This window comes from Syngnathus typhle, linkage group LG11 (assembly GCF_033458585.1).
Source record: "Syngnathus typhle isolate RoL2023-S1 ecotype Sweden linkage group LG11, RoL_Styp_1.0, whole genome shotgun sequence".
NCBI classification, from domain to species: Eukaryota; Metazoa; Chordata; class Actinopteri; order Syngnathiformes; family Syngnathidae; genus Syngnathus; species Syngnathus typhle.
Genome location: NC_083748.1, coordinates 13,958,698 through 13,971,485, shown reverse-complemented (window position 1 = coordinate 13,971,485; position 12,788 = coordinate 13,958,698). Strand labels below are relative to the sequence as shown.

The window sequence follows — 12,788 nt, the reverse complement described above, 5'->3', positions numbered from 1 at the left end:
TCGACATCCATTTTGGCAGTAGCTGCGCATGTAGTGATTGGCGGAAACGTACATTTTACAATATGGGGAGAATGACGTCGTAACCACACGAACGTGACGTCATTCAAGAGCAACCCCATGGACTACCGCGCGTTACGTCATCACAACGAAGGCGGGATCAGGCGGGTGGGTGGCGCGCGCGCGCGCGCGGGCACGTGCCCGCTATTAATACAGGCAGCGCGCTTCGTTCATTCCCGGTGGAAAAGCAACGATGACAGCTCCCAAGAAAGTGTGCGTGGTGGGCTCCGGAAACTGGTAACTTAAGTTCGCAACTTCTGTCATGCAAAGTTTGCTTCTGTGCGAATGGAGATTTTGCTGAAAACTAAAACTGCTTAGTGTGTCTGTGTGTGTTTTTTTGTTCCCCAAGTTCATGCGCGCTAGTTGACATGAATAGGGTCAGTTTTATCTTTGGCCATTTTTCATAAATGAAAAATAAAGCTTGACCGATGGGATGGATATTTTGCCATGTCGAGCTTCTACTTTGACATTTGAAGTGCACCACTGTGTGTTCTGCTGCTTACAAAGGCATTTTTGACAAGCGACATGTATTGCCCTTTTGTCACCTGGCAAGCTTGGGGAAGGGGGAGGGGCTTCAAAAGGAATATATTCCTTAGTAAACAAAAGTGCCATGAGAACAGGTTTTCTCCAAACGATTGAACAATGCTCTTATCTACCAAGTTAAAAAAAAAAACGACTTCTAGTTATGGAATTTCTTATTGCAAGCTGAACTTACTAATAAACACAAATATACTCTAATAATAGCTGATTGACATTTCTAAGGATGAAATGCTCTTAAATAATACCTGGCAGAACCAATGTCTTGGCAAATACCAACAAGCATATTGGGTTTTAAGTTCTATAAGTCACGTTTTTATGCGCGACTAAGTCTTCAGTCATACTAAAAATAGGTCTGCTTTTCTTATGTAAACCTACTGTCCATGCTGCCATAATAACAAAGCACCCAAAACACGCAGCAACCTTTCCACTCACATTTTGACATGCTGACTTTGTAAAGTAAGGAACCCACCGCTCAATAATGTCACCATATTATATTTGTACAAACACATAGTTCTCAAACGATATACTTGAGTGTTTAAAAAAATGGACCATATGGTATTTGTACAAATACACAGTTCCCAAAAGAAGCGCTAAAGTAATCCATAGGTTTGTCCGCCAGCAGTTAAAAATGAAAATAATTGTCTTAAAATGGATAAAAGGCTTTATTAAGGGTTGGATTTGTGCTCTATAAAAGCACATCATTGACAAATGGCGACCTCCATCGTGTGTCCCCAGGGGCTCGGCCATCGCCAAGATCGTAGGAGCCAACGCGGCCGCCAACGCCAAGTTTGACAGCGTGGTCAACATGTGGGTGTTTGAGGAAATGGTGGATGGACGCAAACTCACCGAAATCATCAACACGGACCACGAGAATGTCAAGTACTTGCGTGGGCACAAGCTCCCTCCCAACGTGGTAAGCCACAAATCTTTACAATCAAACTAATACGATTTGGTGCGATTTCACACTTGAGTCACGTCCTATGATTTTCCCCTCAATCGGCTTGACGTGCCCGTCATTGCGGTTAGGTGGCTGTTCCGGACCTGGTGGAGTCTGTGACGGGAGCCGACATCCTGTTGTTTGTGGTTCCGCACCAGTTCATCATCCGTGTGTGCGACACCATCAAGGGCCACATCAAGAAGGACGCTCACGGCGTGTCGCTCATTAAGGTACCCCTTCTCAACGTCTCCGCTGAAGTACGTCTTTGTGCCGACTGTGCAAGTGTCTAGGGCGTGGACGCCGGTCCGGAGGGTCTGAAACTCATCTCCGAGGTCATCCGAGGGAAGCTGGGCATCGGGATGTCGGTCCTGATGGGAGCAAACATTGCCAGCGAGGTGGCAGAAGACAAGTTTTGTGAGACCACCATAGGTAGAGCAAAAAGTTCCGTGTCAAAAAATCTAAAATCTTGAACTTAATCGTCATGGTTTTTTTGGGGGGGGGGGGGGGGGGGGCGGCGTAGGATGCAAAGACAAAGCACACGGGCCCATCTTGAAGGAGCTGATGCAGACTGCCAACTTCCGTGTGACTGTGGTCCAAGAGTCTGATGTGGTGGAGATCTGCGGGGCACTCAAGGTCTGTCCACTTTCAAGAAGTTGGAGAAAGGGACTAACGTTGTGGAGCTGAATCAATACGACAAAAGAACCACACCTGGTTTAGTCCATCTTTGCAACAAGACAATGAATGGACAGCATCATGTCTGGTTTCTGCAGAACATTGTCGCGGTGGGAGCGGGCTTCTGCGACGGTCTGGGTTTCGGCGATAACACCAAGGCGGCCGTGATCCGTTTGGGCCTAATGGAGATGATCGCCTTTGCAAAGCTCTTCTGCTCCAGCGGGACCGTCTCACCCAGCACGTTCTTGGAGAGCTGCGGGGTGGCAGACCTCATCACCACCTGCTACGGCGGCCGCAACCGTAAGATCGGCCAAGAGTTTGCCAAAACGGGAAAAGTAAGGATAGCGAGCGCTTTGTTTCCCCTCCGTTCGAGTCTCTTGTTGGTCTAAACGTGAAGAAACTTTGTGTTCAGACCATTGAGCAGTTGGAGAATGAGCTATTGAATGGTCAGAAGCTTCAAGGTCCGGCCACTGCAACTGAAGTCCATCAAATCTTGAAGCAGAAAAACATGGTGGAAAAGTGAGTCCCTCAGTTTTCCAGGCATTTGAATTCAGTATTAGACCAAGGATCCTCATCTCCATTCACCTGTGACTAACAGATGAATGCTAAGGTGTGTCAGTCCTGTGATTGACAGGCGATCAGTACTCGAGGGATGGCAACCATTGATTTCTCTGTCATCCATCTCCGATTCTCACTGCTCTCACTTTGTGCAGGTTCCCTCTGTTCACCGCCGTCCACCAGATCTGCTTTGACGGCCATCCGGTTGCAGAGTTCATCAGCTGTCTGCAGAACCACCCTGAGCACATGTGACGGACGCTCCATTTAAGACTTTGCTTGCCGACATGCCGTCGTACGGTAGCCAAGCCGGCCGGATGGTGAGCGTTTTGGAGTCTCTCGCCAGCTCCTCCTGTTCTTCTATCGGCTCTTATCACGTTACGCAACGCTGTGGCCTTTCACGGAGTCGAAAAGGCGCCAGCCAGCAAGCAAGCCGCGTCGTTGCATAAATCGTCCAAAGAATCAACCGCCGCTGGTGCATAAGCGCAATGCACACTTGCACAAAGTGGAACGTTGACACAAGGCCCATTCGTACTTTTCTGCGCTGCCTTGATTTGATTACTTCTTGGGGAATAAAGCACGTCAACGTCGGAGTTGTGTTGTTACTGAGCCTTTGCTTGCTGGCAACCTTGCTGTAACCTGACCTGGGAGGAGTGGAGGCTTTGCTTTGCCACTCTAAAAACGGTTCACCTTTACCATTTGACACAGGCAGGGAGGGGATGTCTGCCTGATGATGTCAAGTTTGAGCTTTGCATCCTCTTTGGAGTTTGCCTCTTCTATACACGTTTGCGTGGCTTTCTTGTTCATTCCAAAACAAGCATGTCAGGTTCACTCAAGACTCTAAATTAGGCTGTCTTGAATAGGACATCTGCACGTTCCCGCGTTTGGTCCAGGGTGTTCCTCACTGCTGGAATGTACTTGGGTTCTTCCGAGGTCTGTCTATTGTTCATACCGAGAGTGGATTTATGTGCACTTCGATGTGAGTGTGGATGTTCATTTTTTATATCGTGGCAATTGGCTGGTGACCAGACCAGGTACCCCAATCATCCAAAATCACATTTGACCAATTGGCAGGTGACCAGTCCAGGATGCTACCCATGACCACCCACCATGAGGACAAGCGTGATAGAGAGGTCAGAGTCCAAAGCATTCGTGTGACCTTTCCTGATCTCGGAAGGGTCACGGTGGCTTCTTGAGCATCCCAACTCTCTGAAGAAGCGGTGTGACTTAACCTTACGTTTTAGCTTCGAACTGGATTCGCTCTTTAAGAATCCTTTGCATAACTTTTGAGTCAACTGCCTTCGCAAGATTTCTAATTATATCTCCTGCATGCAGAAGGCTAAATGTCCATCTAAAATTAGACGGACTGCAGCTCCATCGTCTTACGTAGATAGTGTTGCGATACAGTAAGTAGTTCAACGTGAGACTCGTAAAGCCTCAATTTTCTGTTGAAATACGTCAATGTCTCCCTCGAGGCGTTGCAGGTGTAAAAGAGTCAACGCAAGCCTTGACTTGTGAGGTGCGTCATCTGTGCAGCTTTCTTTGCTTTTCTCTTTTGTTTTTTTGCTGCAACCAAACGAGTGGCCACTTGGCTGTGATGTCGTGCCGCGAACAGGAGCGCGTCCTTCTCCACGTTCCACGTCCAAGTCTTTGTACGACCCCATAATATGATGGGCGTCACAATGCACATCATAGAAATCATTGTGTGCTCATATGAATAGCAATCATAAATCCCCGGAGGATGTCATGAGAGTCATGTCAATTGCACTTCCGCTATTCCGTTTCGCATCTTTCGAGGAGCAAAGCGTCAAGCTCACCGAGCACACCGAAACAAAGCGGGGCCTTCCAACTAATCTCCATCAAACCAATCCTCCACATTGAGCCGCGTTTGTTAAGATGCAATTGAAATGGAGCGAGTGTCGAGCTGCACTTGATGTCGACATGTTTACTATTCGTGTTTGACTCGCAATGCCACTTGAAATAGTTTGGAGTGACTGTCAGGATGTGCACAGTCGTCGAAAAATAGTTTGTATGGCGGAATGATTCCACAGTGACATCGGTTTTATTCTGGAAAGCCTAGCCGGAAATAGCCCTTCTGTCGTCAACGTCAAGGCGTCAACTTCATTAGCATCCTCGCGCTCACGCACTCACTCACACGGCGTCGGAGGAACCCGTTTCAAATCTCATTTGCCATCACTTGAACAAGAGTAGATCTCCAGACTCCAGTCAAAGACTCGAAGCGACAATGGCTGCTCTTTCAGCCTGGTTCTGGAACGAGAGGTTCTGGCTGCCGCACAACGTCACCTGGGCGGACCTCGCCGACCGGGCTCCCGGGGTGGAGTATCCCAAAGCCGGGCACTTGTTGGCTGTTCTCCCGCTGGCTGCGGCGATGTTCGCCGTCAGGATGCTCTTCGAGAGGTTCGTACTAGGCTTTCGTCGATAGCCGTTAGCTCGCTGAAGATGCCCCTGTCACTTTGTCCTCCTACGAAAATGTTGCATGCTGTTTCTTTGCTCGCAAGAATTCAAATAGACACATTGGCATCACTTTTCATGACACTTGAGTCCATTTGAGTGCTAAAACGCCAAATGACACCACCAAAAGTTCTTCATCCATTTTAGGAGCCTTGTTTGGGGCCACGCCCCCTTGCATGTGAACAACACCAACAAATAACATAAGCTAAACCTTCATTTACACATGATAGATATTATGGCAGGTTAAATGGTTAGTCAAACCTTGATGATAACAGTTTGGTTTTGGTTTCCTGGGGCACTTGCTTGCGCCATGAAAGAAGTTTCTAAACCAGTTTCTGGGCCTTGCCTGACCTTCTCATTGAACAATGAAGACAATATTGTTCATCTGAAATAGCACAGATTGGAGAGGAACCCGAGGCAGGGAGGAGAGGAGATTGCTTTATGGGAGGATGACATGTGGGCGGAACAACCTTTAGCGGCAAACGGAACATTTCATGTTTGGACTCTACTCAAGTCATTTGCTTGCGCTTGAATTGTCCTTGTTTGACTTGGCTCAACTTCTTTTTAATCTTGAGCTATTTTTAAGGCCTTGAATACCCAAACGTCTCCGTCTTTTCTGTTGCAAAGTTGTGCTCCAGCGTCACATTTGAATCGTTCAAATAGTTATAGATAGATAGATAGATAGATAGATAGATAGATAGATAGATAGATAGATAGATAGATAGATAGATAGATAGATAGATAGATAGATAGATAGATAGATAGATAGATAGATAGATAGATGGGCCATTGGAGTTCAATTATGTACTGTAGCTCAAATCGTTTTTTGACCATGAAACAAATGGAGATGCACCATATGAAACCCATAATATCCTGCTTTGTATGGATGATACTGATGAGCAAAAATGAAATGATCAATGATGATTATTACATACTATAGATGATGATGGTGTGCACACAATCTCTTTATTCATGGTGGAATGGCAAGTCACAGGAATTCCTTCCCTCGGGCGACTGGCGCAAAAACGTGTTTGGCTTTGATATGGTATGTGAGTGAAGCTTGTTGTGCTTCAATAAAAAGAGAGTTCAGCCACGTCGCCAATACAAATGACTGGTTTCATCTCAAATCCTGCCGGCAGGATGATTTTTCCATTTCATTTTCACACATTTACCTGACAGGTACAATGCTCACTCCCTTTTTCAGTATTGTCCCATGCAAAGATGGAATCAAATATTGACGTGAGTCGCTTTGCTGCATCTGCATGCTCCTTCCTTCCTTCCTTCCTTCCTTCCTTCCTTCCTTCCTTCCTTCCTTCCTTCCTTCCTTCCTTCCTTCCTTCCTTCCTTCCTTCCTTCCTTCCTTCCTTCCTTCCTTCCTTCCTTCCTTCCTTCCTTCCTTCCTTCCTTCCTTCCTTCCTTCCTTCCTTCCTTCCTTCCTTCCTTCCTTCCTTCCCTCCCTCCCTCCCTCCCTCACTCACTCACTCACTCACTCACTCACTCACTCACTCACTCACTCACTCACTCACTCACTCACTCACTCACTCACTCACTCACTCACTCACTCACTCACTTACTTCCACTTCCACGTGCAACATTTCTATGTGGCTCGGTGTGCTTTTCACCAACCTCTCCTTAACAATGGTGGAAAACCGAGAGCTTGTTAATCTGCAATGAAGAGAGCAGAAGATGAGAAGGGTGAACAATGCGCTGCTTACGTCACATCAAGGCTTGTTCTTCCAGCTTGCCTTTCTTGTCCCCTTGCCTCTGCTCGCTCTTGCTCAATACCCCAACAAGCAAAAGAAAAACTCTTAGCATAGCTGCCCAGTGTTTATCTTTGTGTGGAATTCAAGGTTTGAAGCAGATGATGCTGTTGAAGAAACCACAGGAATGCCTTTTGTTGAACTTCCTCTAATAATTGACTGGGGTCTTTCTTTTTTGTTGTTGCACTAACCAACCATGATATTCCAACTATGTCTTATAATGATATCAGACAATTATCTTGACCGAGAATGTGGAGCAGGGGTGAGCAATTCAATTTGCGAAGGGGTCACATGACATACCGGAATTGCTAACCTCAACTTGACATTATTTGTAATGGATTGAGAAAAGTATGACTTGTTGCATTGTCGTCATTTTCGTTTTTTGACCTCTGACCCTTGCCGCAGATTTGTTGCCAGTCCGTGTGCGAGAAGCTTCCACATTCACCCCAATGTGGTACAAAGAGCTCAGCCCAATGCAGTGCTGGAGAAAGTCTTTGTGTCCCTTACAAAGGTCTCTCTCTTCTCACCATTTTACACCCAGTTGTTTTTGTCACCACACTACATGGATGTACTTGACGTCCGTCTTTCCTCCGTCAGAATCCCGACGCGCGCCGTCTGGACGGCTTGTCCAAGCAACTGGACTGGGAAGTGCGCAAGGTGCAGCGCTGGTTCCGCCAACGCAGGAACCAAGACAAACCCAGCACGCACGTCAAGTTCTGCGAGAGCATGTAGGTCGACGCAGCATGCGCCCACGTCTTTTGGCCTCCGTCTGGGTTAAGAGGGCAGAAATGTTCGGGAGGGAGGTAGGGAGGGAGGTCGGGAGGAAGGAAGGAAGGTCGGGCGGGCGTGAGGTCTAGGTCGGGCTTGCTGTCTAACCTTGAATTCGCTTGATTTTTGTCTTTGAATGTGATAGGAATGGCGGTAACATGTCTGTGGATTGTCAATTTCAGGTGGAGGTTAACGTTTTATGCATGCATATTTACCTATGGCTTCCAGTTTCTCTGGCAGGTGAGCACACCAGACGGATGTAGTCAAAAATCTCAACGTATCATATAAGGCTTTTCTTTTAGGTAAATGACAAGGCTGTAGTGTCATTCACTTAGCGTGTGAAATTGCTGGCTGAATGTTTGCGTGTGTGTGCTCTTGCTCATGGTTTAGACCCCTTGGATGTGGGATACACGCCACTGCTGGTATGGTTACCCCCATCAGGTATGTTCTGCTGAAATGGAGTGGATTCATGTTCATCAATAATGTCCTTTCCTTTCTTTTGATATCTATCCAAAGGTGTTGACTCCTCCTCTTTACAACTACTACATGACGGAGCTGGCCTTCTACTGGTCGCTCATGTTCTCCCAGTTCATTGACATAAGAAGGAAGGTGAGGTGTGTGTGTGTGTTTGTGTCCACTTGAACAACCTAAAGAATGTTGAGTTTATCCTGGAAGGTCACATGCTTTGTTTTTTTCTTTCACGTAGGTGGGCAGGGGTGCAGCTAGTGTCTGTAACTGTGTGTGTGTGTGTGTGTTGTGCGCATGGGTGTAGCACGAGGGCAGCACTCGTGTAGCACGAGGCCAGCCGGCCACTCATGTGACCGTGCAAATTCCAGCACAGGGCCACAGCAGTATGGGCCAAATGTCTCAGCATCTTTTTGGCTTGACTGCAGGACTTCCTGGCCATGCTTGTTCATCACCTGGCGACAGTGCTCCTCATCAGCTTCTCCTATGCCAACAACATGGTGCGGGTGGGAACTCTGGTGATGTGTTTGCACGACGCTTCCGACATCCTGCTGGAGGTGCTTGACACGGATAAGAAAGGCTTACTGAGATGATGAGATCTTGTGGCTTTATAGTTGACCTTCTTTGTTGTCAGGCAGCCAAACTGGCCAACTACGCCAAGTATCGGCGTCTGTGCGATCTCCTCTTTGTCATATTTGCTTTGACCTTCTTGGTCACCCGGCTCATCATCTTTCCACTGAGGTGAGTCTGAAAGTGCTTTGAAAACTTTCAATCGGCAGCGGTGCTTGCGCTGTGTGTCTTTTGGCGAGCGATGGCTCTCAATTGCACGCTGTTTCTCTCGTCCAAGTCTGTCCCCCAACACAAATGTTCTATTCCAAATGAATGGTGGACACGGACAGTCCTGGTAAATTGCCTTTCCGTCAACATGGAGGCTGACCGCTAGGAAATGGATGAGCCTGTCCAAGCCGTAACGTGATCGTGGCGATTGAGTTTCAGTGTTGGAGAAATGTATACCTGTCCAATGGGGCGGGCTCTGATGACAATCTCGTGCCAATCACTCTGAGGTGAAACCACAACGAGGTCAAATCATGTCTATATGTTGCGATTGTGCCGTGCACCGCAGGATCCTGAATTCGTCCATGTTTGAGAGCTGGCTCATCGTGGGTCCCTTCCCGTCGTGGTGGCTCTTCAACGTGCTGTTGCTGGTGCTGCAGGCTCTGCATCTCATCTGGTTTTACCTCATTGCAGGCATCGCCGTCCAAGGCATCCTAAAGGGCAAGGTGGGTGGAAAAGTAGGAAGGAGGCGGCAAGTAACCACATACTTGAAGCACTTCTCGGCTCGCTGCACTTGGTTCTATTTGCTTTGCAGTACTTGAATGAGGACTTGTTGTGTTTGTTGAAGTATCTTTACATGTACTTTCAACCTCAATGTATTTTTTTGTGTACGTACGTGCATTTATTTTGATGTCGTCTCTAAAGAAGCTGTTTGGTTCTTCTACCTGTGGACTGACAGACTCCATCTTTCTTTCTGTTTTTGTGCTTTGAGTGGTCTTTCTCTTCTTCTTTGCTTCTTTGCGTCCTCTCGCCACGCCTTTTGACGACTTAACACTTCGATTCGTGTGCTAAATGTTTTTGATGGTTTCATTCCACCCAAACTCAAAAGGCAGCCAAATGGTAGCCAACTAGGTAACGAGCACGCTACACCGTACGATCAAGACTAAATTGCCCGACGTGTTTTGCATCATATGCTGAGCGCACGACAACAAATTTGGGCGGTCATTTGAATTTGGACTCTCTATAGTCGCCGATTGCAGCATTGATTTGTCGGCTTCCTCTCTCTCTCTCTCTCAAGCTGGGCAACGACGTGCGTAGCGACGTGGAAAGCAGCTCCGAGGACGAGTCGGCGGCGGCGGGGGACCGAAGCAGGGCCAAGATGAGCATGCACGTGCCAAAGGTTGCAAACGGCACCAACGGACACTGCGCTGGCACCAGAAGCAGACCACACGCCGCCACGCTCACGTGAACTCTTTAATCTTGCTTTACTTTGTTTTACGGCCAGATGAACTCCGTCAACGGCTCACACCGGATCTTATTGTTGATTTGTCCTATGAGTGAGGCAAAGCACTCTATGCATTCCTTCCAATGACTTGAATGTACTTCACTGTGCAACTTTCTTGTTGACTTCCTGTGAGAATATTTGTCACACTGTGCTTCCCAAAGTGTATTAGTACACTGCCAAAGCAAAATGTCACAAAAGGCAGACATGTTGATAATGGCAGACTTCAGAGATGGCAAATCCAGGTTCCGAGAAGTAAATACCGTGCCACACTTGTTTCCGACGCAGAGCAAAAAAGACAAACCGCGGCAGGCTATTTTCTTCATGGAGCCGGATACGCCATATCTGCTGCGTATATTCTGCTACAAATGAGTCATTTTGTGCAAACATACTGTCTGCAGAAACCAAGATCTCATCCCAGTCTACTCACCAACTGTATGACACTATTCTGTTGTACGAATGAAACCAGGTGCATCTCACCTTCTGCCACCTAGTGGAAGTACATTTAATTCTTTCGTCTCTGGCATAGCCACATGAATGAAAGTACATTATTTATAGTAAATAAACACATTTCAATGAGATTGGATCATTTCCCACAATGCAGTGGTTGGGAACGTTTTCGCACATTAGTTCTCATCGTTCCTTGTTGAAGATTTAATTTCACACCCACAACTCCAGCAAACAAACTCGTGTTCAAACGTGTGGAGCATCCATCAGTCTTTTATCATCTCTGGATCCTGGTTCTCGGCAGCCATTTTGAGTTCCTTTTGCCTCTGCACGAAGCGGTAGCCCCGCATGGTGCACAGGTAGCCACCGTAGAGAGTCAGCAACATCATGGAGGCCGAAAAGGCCCGGTAGCCCATGTTGGCCAGATGCTTTCCAGTAACCATGGTGACAGCCTCGTTTTGAAGGAGAGAGTACACATTTTCACTTCACAAGCTCAGTTCACTGCATAGAAATGAACTTTTTTCACATTTCTAAATATTAGAATAATCCTTTGCTATTTACATACTATAATCGAACTATTAAAAAGTGACCAATATTGCAAATCAATCCTTACTTTTCAAGAGACAGAGAATGTCTTATTTGTCATTATACATACTATAACGAGATTTAGAAAAAAATTAAGTATACGATAGATAGATAGATAGATAGATAGATAGATAGATAGATAGATAGAAACAAGGTTGCAAAGTGACAAATGCACAGTTATAGTGACCAAAGCGTAAATATATTGAACGTAGAAGGAAGCGTTATTGGTAAATAGAAGTGTAATAGCTAATTAAAATTCATTAATCTTTTGTCTTATTGAGATAAGTGCAAGATAAGCAATGTGTCAATGTACAAGAGTGACGTTTTCTAATGCTTAACATGCAAACAAGTGATCGCGTCATGGGAGTCTAGCTCGAAATCCAATGCTACTGACGTCCTCACCTGACTTTTCTTCACAATGTTGGAAGTAGTACGTTTGTGGTCCTCAATGCCAGCACGTTAACACAAATGCTAAGACACAATTTGGTAAGCTACGGAAGGCGAGAAGGTCGGATTCTTGTTCACCGCTTTATTTTGTCCGTACACAAACAGCGCTATGTGATACTGCTTTCCTCGAGTATATTATCTTAAATTTACTATGTCCGTACTATGTATTTAGAAAATCTCACGTCTACTGCTCAAGAGTGTGGTAAATACAGACACACAAAATGTGATCATGTTAATCATCAGGATAACAGTATTATTGTTGTCAATGTCGAAGTGACGACAACTGCGTTAGTCAAGTGGGCGTGTTTAATAAAAAGCCTTCCTGCATGCTAGTGATGTGCATTTCACTTCTTTCAAGTGAACTGAATCTTTAGAATCAGTTCACCTAAAAGAACTGGAATGCACTAGTACAAAAACGTGCAGTACCCGGTTGTCATAGCCGACTGGTTAATGACACAGGCTCTCGTTTGGAAAGAAATTGGTTCGACTCCAGGTGCGAGCATGTACTTAAGCGTTCTTTTAGAATTCCAACCTCGCTGCATATGCAAACAAATGCAAGTATTTATGTGTAAATACATAAGGTGGCCCGCCCCCAAGTTGGCGGAGCAAACCAATGGATCACGCCTACTACCTAGTATCCACTAGTGTAAGGGGCGGGGGGAGAGAGTTAGAGTAGGGTTTAAAGCTAGGGTTAGGGGCGGGCCACCTTATGTATTTACACATAAATACTTGCATTTGATGCCATATGGATACGCAGCGAGGGTCCAATTCTAAAAGTGTGCCTAATAAACAGGCCACTTTATTAGGGAAACATCATGGTCAAAGGACACAGGTGTCGAGCGCTGGTCCTCGGGGCCACGTTCCAACATGTTTTCCAAGTGACCCTCGTTAAGTGCACCTGCGTGAAAACTTTTAGCTCCTTTCACGTTCCGCAGGAGCTAAAACTTTTCACGCAGGTGCACTTAACGAGGGAATCACACGGACACTCCATTAGGTACGCCGCCATTTTCAAGTGTACCTGATAACA

The 12,788-nt window shown here is 46.4% G+C and overlaps 3 protein-coding genes across 3 annotated transcripts; 2 read left to right on the top strand and 1 right to left on the bottom strand.

Annotated features, from left to right (window-relative positions):
• Positions 1 to 133: 133 nt before the first annotated feature.
• LOC133162261 (glycerol-3-phosphate dehydrogenase [NAD(+)], cytoplasmic-like) lies at positions 134 to 3,352 on the top strand. Its single transcript, XM_061291344.1, has 8 exons — positions 134 to 294; positions 1,333 to 1,510; positions 1,624 to 1,764; positions 1,825 to 1,963; positions 2,055 to 2,167; positions 2,305 to 2,541; positions 2,619 to 2,725; positions 2,920 to 3,352. The coding sequence occupies exons 1-8, from the start codon at positions 251 to 253 to the stop codon at positions 3,014 to 3,016; spliced, it is 1,056 nt and encodes a 351-aa protein (XP_061147328.1). The 5' UTR covers positions 134 to 250; the 3' UTR covers positions 3,017 to 3,352.
• Positions 3,353 to 4,841: 1,489 nt separating this feature from the next.
• cers5 (ceramide synthase 5) lies at positions 4,842 to 10,861 on the top strand. The gene is made up of 10 exons (XM_061291343.1): positions 4,842 to 5,179; positions 7,399 to 7,504; positions 7,591 to 7,721; positions 7,944 to 8,001; positions 8,152 to 8,202; positions 8,278 to 8,370; positions 8,655 to 8,783; positions 8,861 to 8,967; positions 9,350 to 9,506; positions 10,079 to 10,861. The coding sequence occupies exons 1-10, from the start codon at positions 5,007 to 5,009 to the stop codon at positions 10,247 to 10,249; spliced, it is 1,176 nt and encodes a 391-aa protein (XP_061147327.1). The 5' UTR covers positions 4,842 to 5,006; the 3' UTR covers positions 10,250 to 10,861.
• Positions 10,759 to 12,039, bottom strand: LOC133162265 (cytochrome c oxidase assembly protein COX14 homolog). The gene is made up of 2 exons (XM_061291350.1): positions 11,717 to 12,039; positions 10,759 to 11,181 (listed from the first exon to the last, which is right to left on the bottom strand). Exon 2 carries the CDS (start codon positions 11,170 to 11,172, stop codon positions 10,996 to 10,998), a length of 177 nt encoding a protein of 58 aa, XP_061147334.1. The 5' UTR covers positions 11,173 to 11,181; positions 11,717 to 12,039; the 3' UTR covers positions 10,759 to 10,995.
• Positions 12,040 to 12,788: the final 749 nt, after the last annotated feature.